This window comes from Miniopterus natalensis, chromosome 20 (assembly GCF_054644295.1).
Source record: "Miniopterus natalensis isolate mMinNat1 chromosome 20, mMinNat1.hap1, whole genome shotgun sequence".
Lineage (NCBI taxonomy): Eukaryota > Metazoa > Chordata > Mammalia > Chiroptera > Miniopteridae > Miniopterus > Miniopterus natalensis.
The window spans coordinates 11,434,389-11,459,482 of NC_142100.1; the positions used below are offsets into that span (position 1 = coordinate 11,434,389).

At 51.4% G+C, this 25,094-nt stretch overlaps 2 protein-coding genes across 2 annotated transcripts in view; both read right to left on the reverse strand.

The window, feature by feature from the left end:
* The window catches only part of PKNOX2 (PBX/knotted 1 homeobox 2), a 255,958-nt gene that overhangs the window by 170,084 nt on the left and 60,780 nt on the right, over positions 1-25,094 (reverse strand). The gene's annotated exons all lie outside the window — the stretch shown is intronic.
* On the reverse strand, positions 17,190-19,203 carry LOC107530462 (small ribosomal subunit protein eS4-like). Its single transcript, XM_087828771.1, is given in 3 exon segments — positions 17,190-17,491; positions 17,494-17,913; positions 19,167-19,203. Coding segments are annotated over 3 exon segments (759 nt in total).

Here is a 25,094-nt window from a genome sequence, read left to right on the forward strand (position 1 = left end):
CTCTCTACCAGGAATGTCACTGCTCTTCTTCCCACCCCAGGTCACTGAACTGCCCACGCTTGCTTTCTCCTGGGCCCTTATGTGATCTCCTGGCCTCCAGCCTCTCCCCATTCATATCCATCCATCACCTCCCCCCAGCTGGGAACTTTCTGAAACACACATTTGATCATGTCCACTCGTCCCTAAAGCCCTTTGATGGCTTCTGGCAGAGGTGGTTAGCTGGCAGCCCCCAAGTGGACTCTTCCCTGTCTGCTGTTTTTATAAATTCTGCCAACATCTAAGAAGTAGAAAATCTTGCATTTAAAAATCCAGATTTCTAACTTTTCTTAAAGAGTCAGATGACCTGATGATGCCAATCCTGCATTTCCATGCAGCAGTCATTGACGTTGATACAAGCTGTTCCCTTTAATCAGGCCCAGGTCCTCCTGTGTGACCCATAGATAGAAGCCAGGCATCACCCGGAGGTCTCTCCCATCACAGGGCCAGGCACCTGGAGGCTGACGCCAGCTGCCTGCTGAGGAGTCTCGGGTTCAAGGTGACAGCATGGGTGGGTCAGGCAGGGTGGCTCACTCTGTTCCCAGATGGAGGCTAAAGCAGGGGATCCAGAGAAAGGCCAGTGCCACCAAGCAGGCCCTCCCCGTGTCCCTCCCTCTCCTCTGGGCAACTTCTCTACTCCTGGCCAGGAGCAAGTGGGCCAAGGCCTCATTTCTTATAGTCCAGGAATGTCAAGGGCTACAAGGCAGGGCTACAAAGAGGCCACACCCCCTTTCTTCCTGAGGCCACGCCCCTAAGTCTAGCCTCTTCCCACCCCCAACTCAGTGGTGCTGCACCCCTCCCTTTATTTCCATCCCACTATTCCTATCAAAGCCCTAACAGCACATATTTTGTTAATTGTACAAACCTAATGGGGGAATGCATTGGCAAAAAAGGGTAATGGCCATCAGACCAGCAATAAAACAAAATTAATGGCCCATAGGAAGAAATCATGTCCACTTAATCCCAGCTCTGAAACTCTAATAGAATAATGGAATGCCGATGGAGGGTTTTTCTCTCTATGTAGATTGCTTACACCATGTTAATCACTTGCAAAGCAGGCCACATACCACTCCAGCTCACATGACCCTCCAGGGAAAGTAGCAGACCAGAAACATTTAGTGCCAGGCTCATTACAGACACGCACCACCGCAGCAACACCTCCCCTCCCGCCCTCCCCCAGTGACTTCGCCACAGCCAGTGTGAGGTGTCACTAAGAGCCATGGGTGGTGGGCTGGAAAGCAAGACACATAATACCCAATAACAGCAAACATTTATTGAGTGCTTACTATGTGCCAGACAGCGGGCTAGCTCAGCACCTCCCATGCATTGCATTTATGTATGCCATGTTCATCCTCTGTAGCGGCACAGTCCAGTAAGGTAGCCACTAGCCACATGTAGCTCTATAAATACAAATTTAAAATTAAATAAAATTTAAAATCAGTCTTCACCCTCACCAGCCACATTTCAAGCACTCAACAGCCACACATGGCTAGTGGCTGTTGTGCTGGGGGCTCAGATAGAGGCCACTTCCTCTGCTGTAGAAAGTTGCATTGGACAGTGCTGACCCAGAGCATAGGGCCATTTTATCTTGGTCATTTAACAGATCTGGAAATCAGGGTGCAGAGTGGTGAGGCAAGCTGCCCAAGGCCGCAAAGCTGGTACGCGGCTGAGCTGGGTTCTAACCTGGGTCTGACTCAGTCTGGCTCCAGAATCCCCACCTGACACACGATTTCCTTGCAGAACCAGCAGTTGAGGCAGCAGGGAGGCCTTTTCAGGGAAGTCCGTTGAGTGTCTCTTAAGTCCCCTGCAGTGCCCCTCCCCCACAGCAGACAGACCCCAGTGCTCCCCCTGGGACCAGCAGTGGGTATGTCTCAAACCCAGGAAGGTCAGCTGGAGAGGGAGGGCTTTACACAGCATCTAACCCAACCTCCTTTCATTTATGAATGAAGAAGCCAACACACCGAAAGAATTAAGTGGTTTGCCCAAGGTCAGCCAGAGTTAGGGCTACAACCCAGGGTCCCTGACAGCCAGTCCTCACTGGCTGAGGGAGACGACAGAGCAATGCCTGGCGTCCAGCCTTTCTGGAGAGTCCTGGGCCAGGTCAGAAGGAGCTGGGATGAGCCTAAGAGCACTGGGCTCTGCGGAAAAGTGAAAGGGAAGATTGAGGGGCAGTTTTCCGGCCTGGAAATGGCAGCAATTAAAAGCATGACACTGGGTTGCTACGACGTTTTTTGAGAAAAATAGTATCGTTTCAGTGTGTCTATCTTCCTACCAGACTGCAAGCTTCTTGCAAGTAGGAACAGTGCCTTGCTTATTTATTCATTCATTCAATCATCCATTTATCCCACTTACTAAGTTAATAATAACTTAATAATTACGTCTTAGGCATATGCACCAGGCATTGTGCCTGACATCAGAGGCATAACAATGAAGAAAACAGAACAGTCCCTGCTTTAATGGAGCTCACATTCTAATGGAGAAAACAATCTATAAACACCTACGTGATATATATGTGTATATCCCATTATAAATACGATATATATATATATATAATGTCAAGAGGTGATAAGCACTAAGAAGAAACACACAGCACGATAAGGGAGCAGAAGCGGCTAGAAGGGGAGGATGGCACTGTAAAGACAGGACAGAAAAGAGTCCCCAGAGCTCTTTGTCCTCGGAGAAAGTGCTCTGTGCGGCTCACAGACCCAGTGAGATCAGTAGTTGCTCCAAAGATGTCAGTTTAAGAATAACATAAAAATAGACTTGGGCGAGAGCAGAGAATAGTGACGCCTTAAAACCATCCCTTCACCTCTGAGTATAAACTCAACAGAATTGAAAGCAGCGATTTGAAGAGACCATTTGTAAACCCACAGTCACAGCAGGAAGGGCCAACCCAAGTGTCCAGCTGAGATGAATGGGGAAGTCAAACGGGCTGTGTACATGTGGCGGGCTATCATTACGCTTTAAAAAAGGAGATTCTGACACATGCTACAACATGGATGAAGCTGGGGGACACTGAGCTAAATGAAATAATCTAGTCACAATAGGCCAAATGCTATATGATTCCACACATGTGCGGTAACTAGAGTGGTCAGATTTATAGAGACAGAAAGTAGAATGGTGGTTGCCATGGGGTTGGGGAGGAGAGTTGGGGAGCTATGGTTTAACAGATTCAGAGTTTCAGTTTTTCAAGATGAAAAGAACTCTATAGATGGAGGATGGCGATGGTAGCCCAACAATATGAATGTACTTAATGCCACTGAATTGTATATTTTAAAATGGCTAAGCTAGTAAATTTTACGTGTATTTTACTGCAATTTATATGGGGTGGGCAAAAGTAGGTTTGTAGTTGTGAGTACAAAAACACAGGGTTTATTCTTGTATTATTATTTATTAATTATTGTATTATTTATATTACAATTGTAAACCTACTTTTGCCTACCTCTGTGTGTACATAGATATATTCCACTACTAATTTCTCCCAGTTTCTATTAGAAAATAGAGAGAGAGAGAGAGCCTGGGATGTTAAAGAGCCGAAAAAGGAGCAGCCGAATGCCAAGGAGAGGATTTGGGACACAGGCAGACAGAGAGGGCAGGGACCCCATTCCCTGGCCACAGTGGGAAGACTGCATAGGGGAGGGCTGCCAGGAAAAGGGGCTGGGCTCCTGGGCCAGGCTGCCCACAGGGAGGCCGTTTTCCTGTGGGAATGTCTGGGCCAAGGCGACTCCACAGGGCTGATCTGGACAAATGAGACACGATTCAGAGTAGAAAAGAAAAGGAAAAAAATGTAAACTGGTGGGAGGTGAGAGGAGTCTGGTAGAGAGTTGGGCCCTCTCTGGTCTGAAATGAACGGCAGTCATGGAATGCAGCCACAGCAATGAAGCGATGAGCAGGGATCTGAAAGAAGAGGCTACAAGGCTCCTACTTTGAAGCTGTGGTGTGCTGAGCAGCTTGGGGTGCTGAAAGGGGTTTAGACAAGGCCTGGGAGCTGGTCCTGGTCTTCACTGCCCTTAATGTTATGCGTGTCCTCCTAATTCTCTGGGCCTCAATTTCTTCATCTATTGAGCAGAGTGGCTAAATCAGAGCAAGAGGAATCTTAAGGTCTTAGGGGTTCACAAACCCCTTGAGATTTTTATCCAGGACGGTACTGGTGTGTATGTTTTCCTGTAGATTTACAAACTTTACCAAGATTTCAAGGCTGTCCAAATCCCCAGGGAGGTTAAGAGTCAGTGGAGAAGATACTCACTAAGCTTGCATTCAGCTAGAAAGTTCTACGATGCCAAGGAATCTTGGACTAGATACCAATAAATATTTGGGCCTCAAATAAATCAAGATGTTTATCCTGCCTTGTCTGCAACATAGACATACTTTAGAATGAAGTAAAATAATGATATACTTTGAGAAGTTAAAAGTATTTCTCTCATGCAAGTAGGTATAATTGTGGTGGTTTCACAGAAAACAGGCGCAGGTCTGCACTGGGCACAGAGGTGAGCGGAGGTCCCACCCCGTCTGCTCTCCTGAACAGAGGCAGCAGCAAACAGGGTGTGAGGGCTGCAGGCCACCTTGGTCGAAAGGAAGGCCCCTTCATTCAACCTTGTGGAGGGGGGTCTGGGACAGAAAGAAAAGTAGATGCAGCCTCCCCGGGAGGCGTGGCCCAGGGCAGAACAAATGCATCACTTTATGCCGAGGAGTTCTCATTTTGCACCTGGCTACACTTGGGAGGAAATTTTCAACTGCTTGACTCAGGAAAATGACAGGAGGAGGAAATGTCAAAGGGAAATAGTATAGGCAGGGGACAGTATCTGGCCACCAGAGCTCAAGGCCCAGACAGAAACCCTGTGTAATGGCCAAGCCGGGTTACCAGTGCAGAGGAGACCACAGCCACAACAGGCGGTGCCCACCCGGCGCAGCCAGCCCAGAGGCGGTGGGGGAGCTAGTGGGTCGGAGCCAGGCACTGGCAGACCTGGATGGAGCCTATTTTGACCTCCTTTCACATTGGCAGAGCCAGGTTCAGTTGGGCGGAGATACATCCAGGGAAGCCCAGGGTTGAAAACCAGGTAGCGAGCGGTGCCTACACTCTTTACCAGATGTGTTTTGAGTGTAGACCCTTTCCTGGGCTGGAGAATCCAGTTCCCAGCCCTCCAGCCGCTTACAGTCCAACAGGAGAGACAGATGCCAGTGGATTGAGGGGTTCAGGATCACCCAGCAGGTAAGTAGGGATCATGAGGAGGGCCTCCCCCCCTCAGGCAGGTACATCCAGACAGGGGTGAGGCAGAGTCAGCCGCTTCCCCTGACCAGTGCTGGGAGGCAGTGCAAATATTCACTCTGACATCCAGGCCAAGCCAACAGCCACCCATGTCTCAGAGAAGGGTTCCCACCGTGATCAGCAGGAGCCTCCAGGGAGTGAGCTCCTCCCCAGCAGGACAGCCCCAGGCCCTCTCCGATTAGCACTTTCCAGTCATTATTCCTAACTCGTCTCTGGGGGGCCGGTCCTGAATACTGTTTCATAAATAACTTAGCAGGGTTCCAGCTTGTCTAGCGGAGGGCAGGCAGATGTGCGCCGCGTGGGCTGAATATGGGGACTCAGGCTGGGCAGAATGGCTGGGACACTGGCTCTCTGCGGAAGGTGGCTTAGTGGAGAGGGCCACCTGGGCTGGTGTCCCCACCTGCATCCCAATCACAGTGGGATGCTAAAAGAGCATTTGTTTCCAATTGTTCTCAGCCACTAATTTGGCTCCAGGGTGTAACACCAATCTGAGAACAAACGGAGTAGGAAAACTGTGCCTCTCCTGAAAGAGGCCCAGTTCCACCATAAACAGGGGAGGGCAGGAGGTTTCCTGAGTTCGCAGCAGTGTGCAGCCTCCAGAACAGGGCTGGCCACTTCCCTCTCCAGCCCGAGTCACCCTGGTGGGAGTGACCCAGCTGCATTGCCATCTGCCGCACCTGCTCATCGCTCCTCGGAGGTGCCTCCAGCAGAGGACAGATTACCCTGATGGCAGGTAGATCCCTCGCTAGCAGTAACTACCCAGAACAATCTCTCTCCTGAGCGGCTGACTGTCTCCACCTGGCACCTGCCGGCAAAAGAGCCGGCGGGTGTCACAGGCTGGCACAGGTGATTCTCCCCGGGCGCGGGCGGTGGAAGCCCTCTCGGGCAGGACCGGCAGGAGGCCCTTCTGCCAGGCTGCTGTGAGGTCTCCCTCCGGTGGAGACACAAAAGCAGCTCTGTTTCTGAGCGTGAAAAGCAGCTCCCTCCAGGGCAACCGGGAGGGCAAAGCAGCTGAGGAAGGGCTGCCTGAGGCTCCTCGAGACTGCTGTGTAAAATCCTCTCTGCAGAGGCCCCTCTCATGGTGAGATTGCCTTCTTGTGGCTTCAAATGACGCAACCAGAGACTTTCCCTGTGACGCTCTTGAAAGGGAACTAATAGATCAAGTGCCTTTACCAACCACCATCTCACTCGCAGCCTCCCAGGAGACAGGCCACAGTTCCTACGACTGAAATGCCTCTTTCGCCAGCGTGTGATTTAGATATGCATCAATCCATAAATCCAACCTGGGTAAAACACAGAAACAATTTTTAAAAACCTCCAAGCAGTCAAAGTCACCAAATCTTTGCCCTGACACTTCTGAGCCATCCTGTAAGGGAAACGCCCGGCTCCTACTGACAGTTTCTTCACTCTGATCTGACACTCCTTTCTACCAGGCTCAGTGTCAGTACCCTGGGCCTCCGCTGACTGGAAGCAATGAGAGAGGAGGGGGCTTGGGCTTCCCTAGACAGCACACTGAGGTCGTGGAGGGTGGGCCAAAGAGAAAATATCATATAAGGCTCTGGATTATCCACTTAGGAAGACAGGAGGCATGTCCACTGTTTAAAAAACCAAGGAGGACTTCAAGAAGTAAATCTTGAGCTGTCTGGAAAATCCCAAATGTGTCTCCTTCTGGATGCTTCCAGGCTGCTGGGTTCTTCCTGTCGCTTGTCTTGAGCTTGTTCAGAATCTGCTTGTGTTTCTTCCCGATGGATTCATTCATTCGCTCACCAGGTGCTGACTCCTATGGATGCTGGGGCAGTGTGATCATGCATAAAGCAAGATGAAGGCAGGGACATCTTTTGATGCAACACATGCATGCACACATGTGCCCACATGCACTGACACACATACACAACATGCAAGCACATGTGCACACGTGTGTGCACACACACATCAGCAGCACCTATTCACATTAGGTGCTAAGTAGGTACGCATTGTACAGATGTTAGAAAAGGCACCTGAAGGAAGAGAGTAAGCCAGTCAGGTTGTCCTTGACCCTGTCCCCGGCTACTCACGTGAGAACCTTTGTGGGGAGGAGCTGTAATAATTCAGGAGTCAACTAAAATGTCATCTTACCAAAACATTAAACTCTCCACCAAGACAAACAAAAAGACAACACAGCATCAGGCCTGGAAATGTAGGGAAGACTCTCCAGTTCATTTAGAGAAAGTGGTCACCCCTCTGTGGATGTGGCTTCCCATTGATGAAATGAACAGCTTGGAGCCATCGGTGTCTGAAATGCTCTCAGCTCCCTAGTCAACATGATCCTGGTTTCATTTAAGGATGGGCCCACCCTCCCAGCCTGATGTATTTTCACCAAATCTTTGTAAGGAAGGATTTTGGTCAACTGTTCCTCTCCAGTCTCCAGCCAATCGTCCAAAAACACATGTGTTTTCTTCACAACCCCTTTAGATCTCTGCCCAGGTGCCCAATCCAAGGAGAAAGCCAGTGGCTCTTCATCCCAGGTCCTGGGACAGCAGGCCTGGCACTGTCATTGTTTTGGGGACAGGAGGTCTTTAAGAGGCTCATAAGGGATGGTGGAGGAGGGGTTGGGACTCTGGCACTGTCCTGAAGAATTCAGGTTAATAATTTATATATGCATTAAAAAATCTCGTGAAACAAATGGCATACAAATTGTGTGACATTTGAAGGAAATTTGCCAATGTTGCTCAGTAAAGCGTAATAAATATATGCAGCCCATAATAATAAGTTACTTAAACTCAGGGCACTAAATGATTTATTAATTGTCTTCTAATCCTTTCCAGCTACGACTGAAACCAAGAGTGTGGCCACATTTCACATACCAGTTCACAATGCCTGAAACGCCGACCAGCACAGCTGCTGATAGCTACGAGTCCAAGTCCATTTTCTTCCTGGCCCCCATCTCTGCCAATGGGCCAGAAGCAGGGCCCAGAGCTGGGTGGACTGCTATTGTACCCCAAACACATCCCCATCCCATTGCGCTTCTCACATGAGTGTCACGTAAAACACATTTGTATTGCCTGGAGGGCCTCTCCTCTGGGTTCCCCTCCCCACCCACTTCTCCCACAGCCATCAGGGCCATGGTGCCCCTGGGCCAACATTAGCCCTGAGAAGATACAGGCACCGGGCCCATGGCCCCGGAGTCCTTTGCAGCAGCAGATGGGAGCCAGAGAGAATTAGACAGAGATGAGAAGTGGAACACAAGGACCCGCCCCTTCTCTGGGACACCCTAACCCAGTGGGGACTGTGGGGTTTCTGCCATTGTGTCCACTTGTGGGGCCTCCTCGCTGTCCCTAGTGCTCCAGACATCTGGGTACTCTGTTCCCTGGGAAACCCCGTGCTCAGGCTGCTGCCAGGGCCACGGGCAGACTCAGCTCTGTCTCGGGATTCACACCCAAGGGGCTATGCCTACTGTGTGTGGTCGGAGGGGCCGTGACCAGCACACTAGAAGTCTGTGGATAGATGGAGAAACTGGATAAGGTAGGGTCCCAGGAACTGAGTGACTAGAGAATTGTAGAGACTGGGTTCAAGAGGTGAAATGAGCCTGGCCGGTGTGGCTCAGTGGTTGAATGTCGACTCAGGAACCAAGAGGTCACCAGTTCAATTCCCCATCAGGGCACCAGTTCCCGGCTGGATCCCCAGTAGGGGGCGTGTAGGAGGCAGCCAATTGATGATGTTTCTCTCTCATTGATGTTTCTATTTCTCTATCCATCTCCCTTCCTCTCTCTCTAAAAGTCAATAAAAACATATTTTTTTAAAAAAAGAGGTGAAATGATTCCCCAGGCCTTGCTTCCCCCAACATGCTTCCCTGCCGAGCTCCAACTCAGGATGGTGCCACTTTCCACCAGTTACCCACGTCTGCGAGCCACCTTTGATTCTGCCTCTGCCCTCTCTCTCACTCCCACACCCAACCAGGGGGTTTCACTTCTAAAACATTTCTCAAATCTATCCCTCTCCTTATCCATAATTCAGAGCCCAGGGGTGAAAATCAGCAGCTCTTCCCAGATGTTTTATGGGATTTGCTCAGTGTTTCTGGTTTGGTTTTGTTTTTAAAAAGGTAACATGTAACATGGTTTAAAAATCAAAGCATGTATGAAAGTATACACTGAGATGTCTCTCTCTCCTTCCTGTCTCCCACTTGCCCAAGCAAACACAAATAGAGATTCGTGTTTCCCATTTCCTACGCATACTTTCCTGAACCTGGGAGGATTTTTTCTCTTTTTACCCTTAATATATTGTTGGAGATCTTTTCACATCGGTACAAAGAGAACTTCCCCAATCTTCTTTTTAAAGGCATAGTATTCCATTGTCAGGACATCTGGGTTCTTTCCAATTGCTTGCCATTACAATAATGTTGCAAATAATAAACTTAACATATATCATTTTACATATGCACAAGTATATCTTAAGATCAATTCCCCATTATGAAATTGCTGAGTCAAACGGCAAATAATTTATAATTTTGATACTGCCAAATTGCCGCCTGCCAATACAGTATGATAACAAACTTCTTGAATGTTGCCCATTTAAGACATGAATGATTAATGCTATCTTTGGATCATTTTCATTTGTATTTCTTTTATTATGTGTAAGATTGAACACCCTTTCACATGTTAAGAGCCGTTTGTATTTTTTTTTCTGTGAATAGCCTGTTCAAATTCTTTGTCCACTTTTTTTATTGGGTTGTATTTTGTTGATTTTTAGTAACTCTTTGTATGTTAGGTAACCCTGTGATGTGGGTTGTAATTTTTTTTTTCCAGTTTCTCATTTGTTTCTTGACTTTACTTAAAATATTTTGCAGGTGCTTTTGAAAATTTTTATTTGAATTCCAACAGGTCACAGTTTTACAGCTGACTCACTTTGCTGTTTTTAATCGCCAGCCTGGACATTGGTACACTGCCTGGAACCAAGGCCACCACTGTGTGACCCAGAGGAAAGCGAGTCTGCAAATAGAGCCAATCTCCAGGGGGTAACAGAGAAAGAACTCGGTGCTTGTTGATGTCATTGAGGCACTGAATTTATGCAGCCCTCGAGCAGTCCTGTTTTGAACTTCATAATGTATAAGAAAATTAATTCCTTACTGTGTAAGACACTTTGGGTTGGATTTGTTGCTACTCTCAGCCAAAGGCATTCTAACTGATACACACCTTGAATGTTCTTGCAAGAGTCTGATCCCTTCCCATCTATCCCCACTGCTGCTGACGCCAATGTTCTAGATATAAACCTGAAAGTGTTGCTCCCCTGTTTCCATACAGTCCATAGCTCCCATCACCTGCAAAACATAGTCCAAGTGCCTGAGCACTCACTCTTCCTCTGCCCGCTCCTCCCTTCTTGCTCTTGCCGTTTCACCTCCACATTGTGGCTCATCCTGCCCCCCCACCCCAAAAGGCCCTTTCTCTCCCAACCTGTCTGATTCCCACCAGCCATGTGACATCAGCGTTAGCAGCTCTGTATCAGTCGGTGACTGACCCAAACGGATAGCAGGGGGAAGAAGGGTGGGAGGAGGTGGCTCCTCTAATCAGTCAGGCTGCTCTGGACAGATCTCAAATGCAGCCCCTCTGGTCAATAGAGCACTCTGGGAGGTAGTTCTGTCCATGTATCTCTCAGTTTTCACAGATAGCCGGATCACAGGCGGGACACACACACCTTCCCAGCCGGCAATGAGGGCAGCAGCTCTGGCCTCCAGCTGGAAGGAGAGTGGGAGGGGGCTGCAGGAGGGGTGGCAGCCTTGGTTGCCAGCCACCTCTCTGCCTCCTGGGCCCCACCAGCACTGCCTCCGAGCTTCTTTCTCCTCCCTCTCGTCCCACCTCACGCTGTCCATGGTAAGAGACGGGCCCAATGTCACACAGTCTATCAGGAGCAGAGGGATTCAAACCCACAGCTCTGCCCATCCCTGCCTAACCCCCAGCTCCAGCCGCTCCAGAGTCCTCTGGGAGCTGCCAGACGCAGGACTGCAGAACGTTTCTCCCTGAGCAGGGCAGAAGAAGACAGTGTTACAGGGTCTGAACCCAATACAGATTCTTACCCTTTCCCTGGACACCAGGGAGACAAAATACACCCTTGTCCTTACTTAACACACAAGCTTCTCGGCAGCTGAGAGAAGCCTCGCTCTCTACATTCCCCAAAACCTGTGAGGACGCGGGGTCTCCAAGTCAATCTAGAGAGAGGTCATGCAGTTGACCGATTTAATTTAGTAGCAAAGACCAACTGGAAAGGCCCTTCTTTAACCATTTCCAGCATCTCTGGAAAGCTAGATGCAGGCACTAAACAACTGAGCCTGGCGTGTGACCACCCAGGCTGGGGACGACTGAGAGTTGTCCAACCTTCCTCAGCCGGTCCAAGCTCCTTTCACCTCTACCCTCCGGTATTCATGAATTATAGGGGAATGGGAAATAGAGTTTACATCCTGGCTCAGACCCTGCTTTCCTGGCTGAGAGGCCTTGGGCAAGTTCTGTCCATTTTTAAACATAAGGCCTGGAGGGTAGCAGGGTCTGCTCAAGTCATGGAGCTGTATCCCACACGGCGCTGTGTCTGCCAAGACCCTGACTCACGGTCCAGAGCTCCGGCCCTGCTCCCAGCTCTCCTCTCCAGCATTCTCGCCTTGGTGAGAAAGCAATTACTACTGCGTTGACTCCCAAAGTCCCTTACTGGGGAGAAAACGGTCCCTCACTAGCAGGCTGATACTTGGACAGTCTGAGAGCCTCCCAACTGCTCCGGAAGACACGGCCTTCCCCTTCCAGGACGTGCAGCTCTGCCAAAACAAGAGCAGAAAGCTTCCAACCAAAGTGTGTTTTCATGGAGATTCTGTTTCCTTCGCTGAGGCTCCCCCACCACAGATTTCTCTTTGTTGGCACTGGCATTCAGAAGTCACCAGATACAGGGCCCCGCACCCTTCCAGCCCTCAGGGAGCTCGCTTTCTCTCTCCTCCCAGGCCCACAGCCTGCCTGCTCCCCAGCTCCCAGACTCCCCCCCCATTCCTACTCTCCCACTCAAAAGGCCCTTTGAGCCACTCTGGAGAGAGAGAGGGCTCTGGAAGTGGACAGAAGCTTCAATGGACTGAGCCCTCCACATCAAGGTAGGGAGAGAGGAGAGAGATGGGAAGAGAGGGACTGAGAGAGCTGGGGAGGGGCGCTGTGTGCACGTGTCTCTGAGTGTTGGCTAGGGGATGAGCATCCCTCACCGCACCCCTGTAGCCCTCAGGCAGAGGCTCTGTCTGCGGTTAACTAGGGGCTTAGTCAGCAGGGTGCAGCTCTTCCAGGCTATACCCAAGGCTTGGCTCAACTTGCACAGAGGCAGCGCTGGCCTAGGCAAAACTCAGAAGGGGACAACATTTGTCTTAGATGGAAACCTCTTTTCAGGACCAGCTGCCCTCCCAGGTACACAGTTTAGAGATTTCACTTGCTCTCTCGTAGCCAAGAAGAGGGGCTGGTATATTAATCTGTGCTTCATGAACACCTGCCCAGTGTATGCATTAGAGAGAGAGGGAGAGAAAGGGAGTGAGAGCCGGAGCAAGGAGACTCAGGGGTAAATGCTTAGCTCTGAGGGATAAACTGTTAAAGGTAGAATTACAGCTTAAGGGGGTAGGATCTGGAGGTAGCAGCCAGTCCAGGCCAATGATGGAGGCTAGCTGGCCTCAAGGCGTCCCAGGAGGTGGGTCTGGGCACACCATATCACGGGCAGAGCTGGGTTTGATCCTGGGCCCCCCCGCCTGCTGACTTTGTGATCTGAGGCAACTCACTTATCTCCTTGTTTACATTTTTAAGTGTCTATTTTAACGTTTGTCATGAGGAGACAATAAACATAATTACAAAGCATTTTTTGGAACTGGAGTCTCATTAGTTCCTCAGATGGTCTTATTCCCATTTAACAGATGGGGAAAGAGAGTCAGAGATATGAAGGGACTTCTGCAAAGTCACCCAGAAGGTAAGTAGCAAAGCAGACACGACTAAGGAAATCTACTCTGGGAAGGGCCAGAGGAGGCACCGATGTAGAAACCTGGGGTTCATACAAAGAGGGAGCCACAGAGGGGATAACTTTTGGGAGGTGAGGATTCTAAATAAACAAACCCTTGGAGCCGGAATTTGAAAGACTAGAAGCTGACTGCCACTCGCAGGGACATCTGTACGGGAAGGAGGCAGGGAAGAGAGGACACCTTCACACAATTTTCAGGGCAGACCACAGGTTCAGGGAAAACTGTCATGCTTCATCTGTGACATGAAGACCTGGGGGAAGGAGCCCTGGGCCAGACTGGGGTGTGAGACACTGAACATGCAGTAGAAACGGAAATCTACTTCCGTCTGCCTTCCAGGTTAACTCAGGCCAGGCCAATGTGAGTCTTAATTAAGCACCTACCTACCGAGTATGTGTCCAAGATCTCCATCACACGGTAGCAAACAGAGATGGGGGACAACTAGGGAAGGCCACCGGTCCTGCCCTAACTATAGAACAAGCAAGAGGACCTTCAGCTGGCTGGCTGACTGGCTCCATGGTCGTGTTTCCCTTCCACACACACCTTCCATTTGACTGGAGTATGCAAACATGGCTGTGAGGTTCCTCTCCTTGACCCTGTTCAGTGGATTTCCTGACAACACTGAGCTCCAAAAGGTCCTTGAAGGACACCCTCTTACCCTCCTGACCAGGGCCAAACCTGGTGAGGTCATACCTGGACTGGAAGGATGACTCCTGGGGACGCCCTGTCTGGAGATCCCAGGATCTCAAATCCCTAACTACCAGCCCCAGGAAGGACACTCTCCGGCTGCCTCCTGCACACACAAGACTGGCTCCCTGCTCCTGGACTGTGCTGCTTAAGCCGCTCCCATGTTTCAGAGGGAGGTTGAGGAATCCCTCCTGGGCCCAGGGAAGCCACTCTCTTCACTGAAGAAATTGCAGACAGTCTCCTTTTGCTTTCAAATGTACTTAACGTGAGAAGGGTCTCAAGGGCTGGAGCTCCTACAGGTAGAACTAAGGGAGAGGACTCATGCTCATAAATCATTTACCGGGCCATGCAAGCAGTGCTGTGTTTTTTCCCTTACAGGAAAAGGCAATGCCAAAGAAATAGAGCTCTACAGGAAGCCGAACAACTGTGACTTGTCCCCAAATGTGCAGTGTCCCCGACTGGAGCAAGGCAGCCTGTTTATATTATTTTCATATGCAATCTGACCTCAATACAAATTTTCCAGCCTGGGTTCCCCCCTCATCCCAAAGGCTCAGACCAGCGAAGCAGTCAGCGCCGTGGAAAGACAGCTGATGGAAACAGCTGCACCCCCACCTACTGCGCAGCCCAAACCAGGGACTGGCGGTCTCCTTGGCAGCTGACTCCATCCCGGGGCAGCTGGGCCGAGCTGGGAGCCCAGGGGGAGGAGACGGCAGGCCACAAGGTCCCAGCTGCATTCTTTCAGGCCTCAGCTCAAATGTCACCCACAGAGAGGCCTTCCCTAGCCACCCAGCAGAATAATGCCCAAGCCCCGCCACTCTCCACCCTCCTAACCTGCTTCGTCTACCCTTCAGAGTGACCATTACTCCTTTGCATCATACTACCTAGGTGTTCATTATCTCTCTCCCCTCGGGAGGTAAGCTTCAGGAAGTCTGTGGGTTTTGCTGACAACTGACCCCCAGCACTTAGAACAGTGCCTGACTCGTAATTGGTACACGTAGTTGGGTGGATGGATGATGGACGGATGGATGGACAAATGGATGGACAAATAAATAAAAAGTTCCCTTCCCATCATCCAGGGGACACAGCAGACAGAAAAACCCTTGTTTAATCCCAAGTAGGAAGACGGCAAACAAGAGCTGCAAGTCTGCCTTTGATTTTTGATTCTGCCATTTTGACTCAGAGTGAACCATTCCTGTTCCTCAGCCTCACTGCCTCCACCTGCAGAATGGACATCACTCCAACGCCAGTGAGGAGGAGAGGGAGGCGGCAGGGAGATCCGCGGTCTCCTGCTGGTGCCTGGGCCATGCCACGTGCCTGACTGGCCGACGTCGTCTCATTAAGCCTCCCAGCCGGTGAGACTTCCCCTTATCCCAGATAATGAAACTGATGCTCAGAAACACAAAGTAACTCACCCAAACTTGCACATCCAGGAAGTGACAAAGGGGATGTCACCCGGCCTCTACCTGACGCAGTGGTGTCACCGCAGAATTATCCTTTTTCCTATGCATCAGTGCCTCATCCCAGAGGAAAATCAGGCTGTGCCCGTAAAATCCAGAGATCCTGACTCTGCACATTTGAGGCAGCGTAACCATCTCATCCTGGTGTCCCTGAGACTTTCCAGGGTTCCCCACTGAAGGTCCTGAGTCCCAGGCAAACAGGACAGATGGTAGGAGGCAGCCACGTCTAGAGACCTGAACACCGGAGACCCTGAGCTACAGAGCACAGGGTGTCCCTGGAAGGAGCACATCCTGCTCCGCGTGTTCCGCCAGCGGGGATGGAGGCCCAGCTGTGCCTGCCTGTGGCTGTGAGCCCCTAGCCCTGTGCCTGCCCTGATTGCGACACACAGGTTGGAGGCCACGTTGGCACGGGGGAGAGGTTGGAAGCTGTGAGGCTCATGGCCCTCCTTCTCCCTGAATGCAGACTTTGGTCTCAGAACAAGAACAGCATGGGCTCCTTCCCTCAAGGACTGCAGCCACCAGGACTAGATGACCTCCCAAAAGTGAGGAGGGCAGATTCCTGGGATTTCAGTCGGTGAGGCTGGACAGGAAGCGTGGAACTCGGGATTGCCAATAAGTGACCTAGAAGTACCATAGGGCCCATGAGGTGGACCCTCCCAGATTCCGAGATCAAAGGCATGGACTCAAAAGCAAAGGTCACCTCTGTGGGGTCTCTCTGCACAAGAAGCCGGCCCTCTGTTCTCCAGCCAGCCTTTGGCAGAACCTCTATTGCACGTCTTCATTCTCCTGCCTCCAGAGGGGAGACCCACCACCGCTGCCATCTTGCTTCACTGAGCTCCCATGATGGCCAAACTCCCCTGGACCACCTTGATTCTGAGGCAGGGCTAATTGGTGCTTCTCCTGTGGCCAGGGCTAGATTAAGAGAACTTCCCAGACATTGGCCCAGACCAAGTGGAGGTGAGGGTGGGGTGAAGAAGGCATGGAGGCTGGGGTGTGAGGGCGCATAGGACACACTCCCTGCCTTCAAGATTTCTATGTTCCCAGCTTCAGGAGATGGTTTTTGTCCCTTTGTTCAATCACAACAAAGGTGGCTCTGACCTCACCTTGTAGCCCAGAGCTTGGGGGCCCACAGCCCACTTATCCTCCCCACCCTGCAGCCCAGCCCCGGTCACTCCTGTGCTGTGGGCACACGGCTTCAAAAACTTCTTTCACTTTTCCATCTGGGTGTCTTCAGTGTCCACTGACCCTGTCTTCATAGTTTTCCTAACTCCTTCCTGTCTTCCTCTACAGGCTGCACCTCTAACCTCCCCCTCCGCCCCCCACCTCGAAAGCAAAGGACCCTCCTCCTCCCCTGGCCGATCCCACCTGGGCTCTGACCCTCCCTCCCCACGTGCCTGTCAGGTGAGAGTGGGTATTCACGTGTCTTCAGTCTCCCCTCTGCTTAGCCACCTGACCTACAAACACACCATCTCCTAGACCCTTAGGCCTGACAGTGCCGGGGACAGAGCATCGGCCCGGGGTGGAAACCCGTCAGAGCCTGTATCAGCCCTGCATCCTTCAGAGACACGCTGGGTACCAGCCCCTGCCCGACTCCCTTAAATACTGTGAAAACTAGGTAAAATGATGGACTTGAAGCACTTTATAAATTATAATATGAATGTAAAGGATTATTTTATCTTTATTTTCTTAACCCTCTGAAATTATGTCCCTCTTATCTCCCTCTTTAGTGACCTGTGCTCGGCCTGCCTTGTCCTTACTTCCCTCTCTCTCCCATCCCCTCAAACCTGGCAGCTGACCCCACAACTCCAGGTATGCCACTCTTGAGGCAGCTGAGTGCTCCAGGGTGTCTCCCTCTGTTGGTGATCGTGCCAATTTTTCCCAGGTCAGCATCTCCGGCCACCACACACAGGTTACCAGTGGCACACTTGATGACATCAATAATTTTGTCAGTCTCCAAATCAACCCGAATGGTGTCATTTGCTTTGGTGAGGGGGTCAGGGTAGCAGATGGTGTGAGCAGCATGGGTGACCAGATGAGGGATTCCTTCTGTGCCCAGAGTTTCCTCGCTTTGCACAACCTGTACTTGGCCACCCCAGGTGTGATACGATGAACAGCGAAGCGACCCCTGGTGTCACAGATCAGATGGAGATTCTCTCCGGTCTTGTCAAGGCTGGTGATGTCCATAAAACTGGCAGGGTAGGTGACGTCGGGCTGGATCTTGTCATCAATCTTAATAAACGGCTGCAGGCAGATCTTCACTTCATCTCCTGTTGGGGCATAATTAAGTCTGTTCCTTGGGAAAGTGATAGGAGGGAGACATCCTCTCAGCTTGTGGGGATGGGCAGACGCAGGAGGAGCACACACACCGGTCAGTTTACCTGGCATCCAATGCTTCGGGGCTGCCGCACGCCTCGGGTGCTTCTTGAGACCACAGCCATAGCTGTGCTGGGCATGGAGAGAGCTTGTCCTTACTGTTTCTGTCAACAGCACCGCTTTCCTCTGATCACCCGTTCACGCTGCGGGAATCTTGGAATCCTGTCGATTTCTCCCTCACTACCACCCAGTGCCCCAACTTTCACCTCAGCCCCTCAACTAACCCAGACCGACACATTCCCACAGGGCACAGTTTAAGCCCTCACAGGTCCAGCTCCCACGTACATCTCCCTGTTCACTTTCTCCTCTCCCACCGCGAGCAAGCTTGTTCCTTCCTTTATTACCTTTTACTCTCAGACAGTCATAGTCGTCTCCTAACTCACTGCTTTCTACTCCGATTTACCCTACACATGAGTGTCAGCAAGACCTTCTATCAGGACAAGTCTTCTCTTGTTCCTTGTAGGCTCCTGTGGCCCTTACAACAAAGTGCAGACTCCTAAGCCTGGCACAGAAGCCTTCACATCATGGCTTCAACCTAACTTCCAGTCCCAACTTACAGTCTACCTCTGTGCCAATCCTACACTCCAAATAGAGTGTTTCTCCTTCCATGACTATGCTCCGTAATTGGGTGACTTGGGACCTCTGAATGCCTGTCTTCCACCTATTTGAACCCTAGTCGTCATTCAAGCCCAGCTCAAATGCCCTCTTCTCCATGGCACATTCCCTGGAACCCCAGCCAGCAGTGTGTTTCCTTACCAACCCACAGTGTGTCATCTATGACACTTACTGTCTTTGGGTCATAGCTACTTACATCTTGGTCCTATCTCCTCTATTAGACTCATTCATTACTATATTTAACTTGCTTTTAAATCCATAGTAGTTATCCAGTAACTATTTGCTAAATAAAAAATTGAATGACGAACTTAAATCTCTCCAGTGGTTTTCACTCTAAGTGCCGAGTGGAGGACTTGCTCCCTGATATCAGGCAACCAGTTCACCTCCCCCCATCCACGAGTCCTTTGGCAAAGTCAGGCTGACAGCCAGCCATGCCCCACACACATCTGCTCCCACCACGTCCTCGCCTCCCATTCACCCCTCTCCAATCCCGTCCCTGCGACCTGCCACCAACACCATGCTCCCGGGGTGCCCACAGCGTTGTCCCAATAAAGTCAATGAATACTTTTTTACGTCCCTTGCTGGATTTGCTGCTGCTGTACCTGGCTGTGGTCTTGCTCTGTATCACGAAGCTTTTGCTTCCTTTCCACACTTTCACATTCTCCTCCTGCCCCTGTGACTTTGGGGGTCTCTCTCACCCTCTCTTGAATGCTGTGTTCCCCAAGACTCTGTCTTCACTCACTGCTCTTCTCCTGCACACTCTCCCTGGGTGACCCCATTATGAATTAATGGCTCCCACATCTCTGTCTCCAGCCATGTCCTCAAGCAGGTACACTCAATTTCCTGGTAGACATCTCCACGTCTCCAACTAAATGTCCCATAGATATTGACACTTACTATGTTTTTAAAAAAGGAAAGGAAGAGGAAGGGAGGGAGAGAGGGAGGGAGGGAGGTGGGTAGGAAGGAAGGAACCACGCCCAGAAGACCCAACCCTCTTCCTGGATTCCATAACAATTACTGAAACCACCATCCACCCAGGACATGAGGTTAAATCTTAGAGGTCTCCTTGGAGCCTTCCCTTCCCTTCCCTTCCCTTCCCTTCCCTTCCCTTCCCTTCCCTTCCCTTCCCTTCCCTCCCCTCCCCTCCCCTCCCCTCCCCTCCCCTCCCCTCCCCTCCCCTCCCCTCCCTTCCCTTCCCTTCCCTTCCCTTCCCTTCCCTTCTTCCCTTCTTCTCCAGTATGGCCCTTCCCCTCTCTCCACAGCACGCTGCCTCCATTCAGCCCTCACCATGGCTTTGCCTAGAGTACAGCAATGGATTCCTAACCGGCTTCTCTACATCTGGTCTTATCCGGGTTAGTCCAGCTCAAGTACCTGGCTGTGGTCTGGCACAAGATCTCAGTGCCTCCAAAACGACCTTTCTGAAACTCAAATCTGTCCAAGGTACTTGCCAGCCTAAAATTCCTTAATACTAACTATGGCTATGATTTATTATGCACTCTCTTTTCTCCAAAATTGCTCTTGGCACTTTCTGCTGGTTAACTCAGTCCTACCAACAGCTCATTGAAGTAAGTACTGTGTTTACACCCTTTTCACAGATTAGGCAATTCAGGCACCAAGGCATTCTCATTCGCCCGAGGTCACACAGAAAACAAATGCCAGAGTAGGACACCTAGCTCCAAAGCCTACTTCTCAGCCTCTATTTCATTCTGTCTCTTCAAGGGCTCCCTGTTGACTATATGAAAACTACACTCCCTACAGGACACACAGGCTCTCTGTGACCTGGCCACGCCTACTTCTCCACTCACCTCCTGCTCCTCTCCGGACCAGGCCTCACACTCCCAAATCCTTTCCTGATTCTATTACTGCACGGCTTGCCGGTCCGTGCTGCCTGTCTCCGTGCAGGAGGATCACTTTGCTTAACTCTTTCATGCCTAAATTGGGCCACATTTTGGCTGCTCAAGTGAGCTTAGATGTCACAAGGAACAGTTCCTTCCAACCTCCCAACAGCCTGAGCTGAGTGTACCTCTCTGGTGCTCCCACAGACCCCACCCTTAAAGTTTCCTTTGAGGATTTCTCCCTACAGTGTAGACTCCTCAAGGGTGGGGTTGTTATGCCTTATTTGCCTCTGGATCTGCAGAGTACAGCACAGTGCCTGGAACACAGTAGGTGGCCCAGAAGTACTTGCTCCGCCTTCCTCAGCTTACTGCAACCCCCAAACCAAGGCCTGGCCCCAGTCGTTCCAGAAAGGAAGGAAGGAGTCCCCTCAGCACACAGCATCTGTGCCACTCATTCAGTAATTAATTAATCCCGTGACATCTCCTGCATCGTAATCTTCATTATTATTTAACACTTGTATTGTTACTTTTCACAAATCACCTCCCCCATTAGAGGATGCATTTCTTTAAGATGGAAGTCAGGGGCTAGGTTTCACCTGCATTCTTGGCCTCCTAAATGCCATGTACATCTTCAGTGCCTGGTGAGTGTATGGTGATTCAGTTTAACGCTATCTGAGAAGCTAAGGTTGGGCTGCAGTGCATGTGTTTGGGGCAGGGCATACAATGAGAGAAGAGGGAAAGACCCTGGCTTTAAAGGAGGGGCTGCTCAGAGCAGCAAAATATTTGGGGCTCAAAGGGACATAATCCAGTCTCTGCTCGTCCTCCCCCCAGCAAGTCACCTGCTGGCTATGCAATAACTTTTTCCTTGGATGTCATCAAATATAGAATTAAAATTCTTGGTTCAGAAACAGGAGTCATAAAATATTTATAAGAGCCCAAAATATCACTCTGCCCTCAGTCACACAGCTGCCATCCTGGCTTGTGAGGCACCGAAGCCCATGTTGGATTAATTCTTCCTTAGCTGATGTAAGAGCCGTCGAGTAGTCAACCATCCCGGGAACTTTCATTGATAAAATTGGGGAATTCCCGAGCAAACTGGGACGAGTTGGTCACCTATGACTGGAATAAAGCAGCAGCCTGAGCCACAGGCCAGCGACCTTGTACTTTGCAAGCACCACACTGATGAACCCACAGATCCCTTGCTACTCAGACCAGCTGCACCAACACCACCTGGGAGCCAGTTAATGCAGAGTCTCAGTCCCACTCAGGCATACTGACCTAGAATCTGCATTTTAACAAGAGGCCCAGGTGGCTCATTTACACATTAACTTCTGAGAAACATGACTTTAGTGGCCCTCTCTCCCCTGGACATCCAACTCCCAGCTACCCTGGCTGCATCCTGGGGACCAAAATTCGACCCCACTGGCCCTACCCACCACCATGCCAGAAAATAGACTCCTTTGTGAAGAAGAGCAGGTCTGGCTTCCTCCTCGGGGTGGCTGATCCCTGGGACTCTTTCCAGCTCCACTGTCTCTATGACTAAACGTCAAAAATGAGGTTTACTCTCAAGGGTCTGACCTCTCTCCCTGCCGACCCCCAATCCATGGGTCTCTGGTAAAAAGCAAAAGGCAGCATGGCCTTTTCCCCCTGAATGTATGACCCGCTGCCTGGGCAGAGGAACTCAGGAGGGTGGTGCTTTTCCTGCAGGTGGAGGAGGTGGAGCACTGGCTGGGGAAGTGAAGCTTGGGAAGCAAAGGGCTGACACCGGAGATGACACACGAGCTCCGGAGCCCTGACTTTATTCGTTGCTTCAGAGGACGTGCCTGCCACTGACACAAGCTCCGGGGAGCTGCACCGTAAGTTACACCAAAGCAGTTTGCTGACCCGAGTCACACATGACTACTGGCATTCTGCTGATGAGCTAAGCAAAAGCTCACACGCCATCCAGGTCTCAGCCTTGACCGTGCTCCCAAAACCCTAGAGTGACGCTGTTTGGGTTTGTGCTGAAACCATGGGCCTCTCAGTGACTGAGGGGAGAAGGTCCCCAGAGGAGGGAGAAGAGGGCGACAGAAAACTGAGGCCTTGTAGTCCTGTCCCTCTGGCCTCTGCCATGTTCCCCTTTCACTGAGGGGCCCCCGCTGAGGCTGGGGGAGTTGGGTAGCAGCAGGGGCCTTGTACCACCTGCGATGGCAGCACCCCGGCTGAGTATCGGCCTCATGCCCCACGAGACAAATTAAATACTTAGGCGCCACACACGACGCCCAAGCCCTGGACCCTCTCTCTGCCTCTGGGCTACATCTGCGGGTTTTCTGGGTGGCGTGTCCAGGGGGCCTGGCAGCATGGTTACCAGACACCGAGTGTCTCAGCTGGGACTTGAGATGAAGAGCACACAAGGGAAAGGGACACAGTGAAATCCATGACGAGGGCCATATATTTAGGGGTCGCAAATATTTTACCTCATCATGAAAGGTTTTTTAGGCTCTAAAAACACCTGGCAGCTGGCAGAGGGGAGGCAGCGAGAGAACAGAGATGAGCAAATCTGCCCATCTCTGAAAAGGAAAACAACGTTTAGGAAGTGTCATCAAAGGAAGCTTTACAAACAGCTGGCTCTGCGGAGGTGGAGGCAGGTTGAGGGTATCTGTCCAAGGGGACTCAAGCCCCCCATCTACAGCCCCACCCAGAGCCCCGAGAGCCCCACTGCCTTTGCCCTGCACTTCAGAGGCTCAACTGAAGCGGAGGGATGAAGGGCATGGAGGGGGCTCTGCTGTTCCCGGGAATGAGTGGTGGAGAGCTTTGTCTGCCTGGCAGTTGGGTGAGCACCAGCAGGCCCTCCCTGTGGACTGGGGGGGGGAATAGGCAGGGAGCATGAAGACCACCCGGCACCTAACCAAGGACTCCCCACCCCCCCACGGTGCACCTGCAGAGCCACCAGGCCTCTTGGGGACAGGCATTTCTCCATGTGGCAGTGCCATTACCTCATCCATGGAGGGCACAGGGTTTGAAGGGAGATGCGAGGAGGGGGACGTGGGGTCCAGAGCCTGGTGGCTCCCCCCTGCCAAGGCCCCCACCCCTGTCAGCATTTAACATTTCCCCAGGACCCGAGAAATCAGGGCCAATGATCCTGGGCAATAGGGGTGGGGGGAGGGTCGCAGCTGCAGCCTGGCAGGCCGCTGGCCCCCAGCTTGTCTGTGGTGAGGTGGGGGGCTCTCCTGGGGATGCCATTCAGGCCCTGTCTTTGGGGGAAAAGCCAAAGAAAAACATGCATTTATAACATGAACTTCCCTCTTCTCCTTCCCCTCAGCTAACTGATTAATTAAATGAATACAAAGGCCGTCTTGTTGGGAGCCCGGCGCACGGACCCTCTGTGTTTTCTTTAAGCCTGCCTAGCAAACAGGAAACAAAAGGCTTAATTCTGTCTGGTTCCATGAAGGGGGCTGTATGTCACAGCCAGAGCCTGGGGCTCCGCCAGACCCTTCGGAGCAGCCACAAGGCGGCTCACGACCCCCAGCCTCCCGGCTGAGCCCACCGCCCCACAAACACACGATCCCCCAACTGGGAGCAGCAGCCAAGCTAGCCTGGCCTTGGGAGAAATGCCTCTAGGATGGGAGAGAAACTATAAGGGAACCAGGAGGGCCCCAGAGAAGGCTCTGGAAGAAACCTCCAGGAGAGTGAGTTGGAGGAATGTGATCCACGGGCCACAAACAAGGGGGACAGGGAGTCAGCTAAATCTGAGACTTTCCTGGTGGGTGAGATCAAAAACCACCATTTTCCACCTGTCATACTTCCCATCCCAGCGAGTCTCTCAGACAGTCTCCAGCTTGGCAGGCACACAGGTGTCACAGTCTCCTCACAGGTGGAAGCCATAGCTCAGAGAGGGACTGAGATGGGTACGGCACATAGCACCATGCACCTTCTCAAGCTGCCTGACCTGAGTGCCTTGCACAATCTCCCTCTCTCTGAGGCTCTGCCTCTCTTCTGTGGCCAGGCCTTAGGGACGTTTTTCTTATTTTCTGGGAGTCCCCAGAGCTTTGCGTGGGGGGGGGGGGAGAATGGGGGCTACTATTTTACTACCAAGGAAGAAAGCAGTATCCAGGAATGATTTTGGCTGCACTAGGTGTAGTTCCAGAGAAGCTCCTAAGAGGACCAAAGGATGTGCCCCCAGCCTACCTCCCGCACCTCGCAAACCTAAGGAGGACGTGGCAAAGAAGACCCACTTCTTGGGGGTAGCAAGGGCACGACCAAGCAACAATCTTGATTTAGCCCCAACCTGAGCTCTCAGCTCAGAAAGCTTCCATGGAAATTGAGGCCCTGGGAGGCCAGTGAGGAAACAGGAAGAAAGGATGTCACAGAGAAGGTGACTCCTCGCTGAGTTAGGCCAGCGATGTGAACTGAGTGAGCCCAGCCAAGCCCTCTACTTTAGACTCTCAACCCACTCAGGGCAGTGTCCCTGAGCCCCTACGGTGCCAGTGTTCTCAACTCTAGGGGACATCAGTGAACCAAAGAGATTCTTGCCCGTGTGGTGTGAGCCCTTCGGAAGGCAGAGCAGGTTAACAAGTGCCCACTCGCCATCCACTCATTCACTTGCTCAGCAGGCACCCTTCAAGGGCCCCGAGGATGCAGTGACTACCAACCCAGACACTATCCCTGACCTCCTGGAGCACATCAAACAAATCACGCCAATAAACGTGTGACAGCAAACTGTGAGGGCCTCAACTGAAGAGCCTTGGGTATGAAAGATCACACTGGCTTCTGTGTAGAGAAGAGGCTGAGGGTGAGGGGTGAAGCCAAAACCAGCTGCAGGTGTTGCAGCGGGCCAGGCAAGCAATGACAGGTGT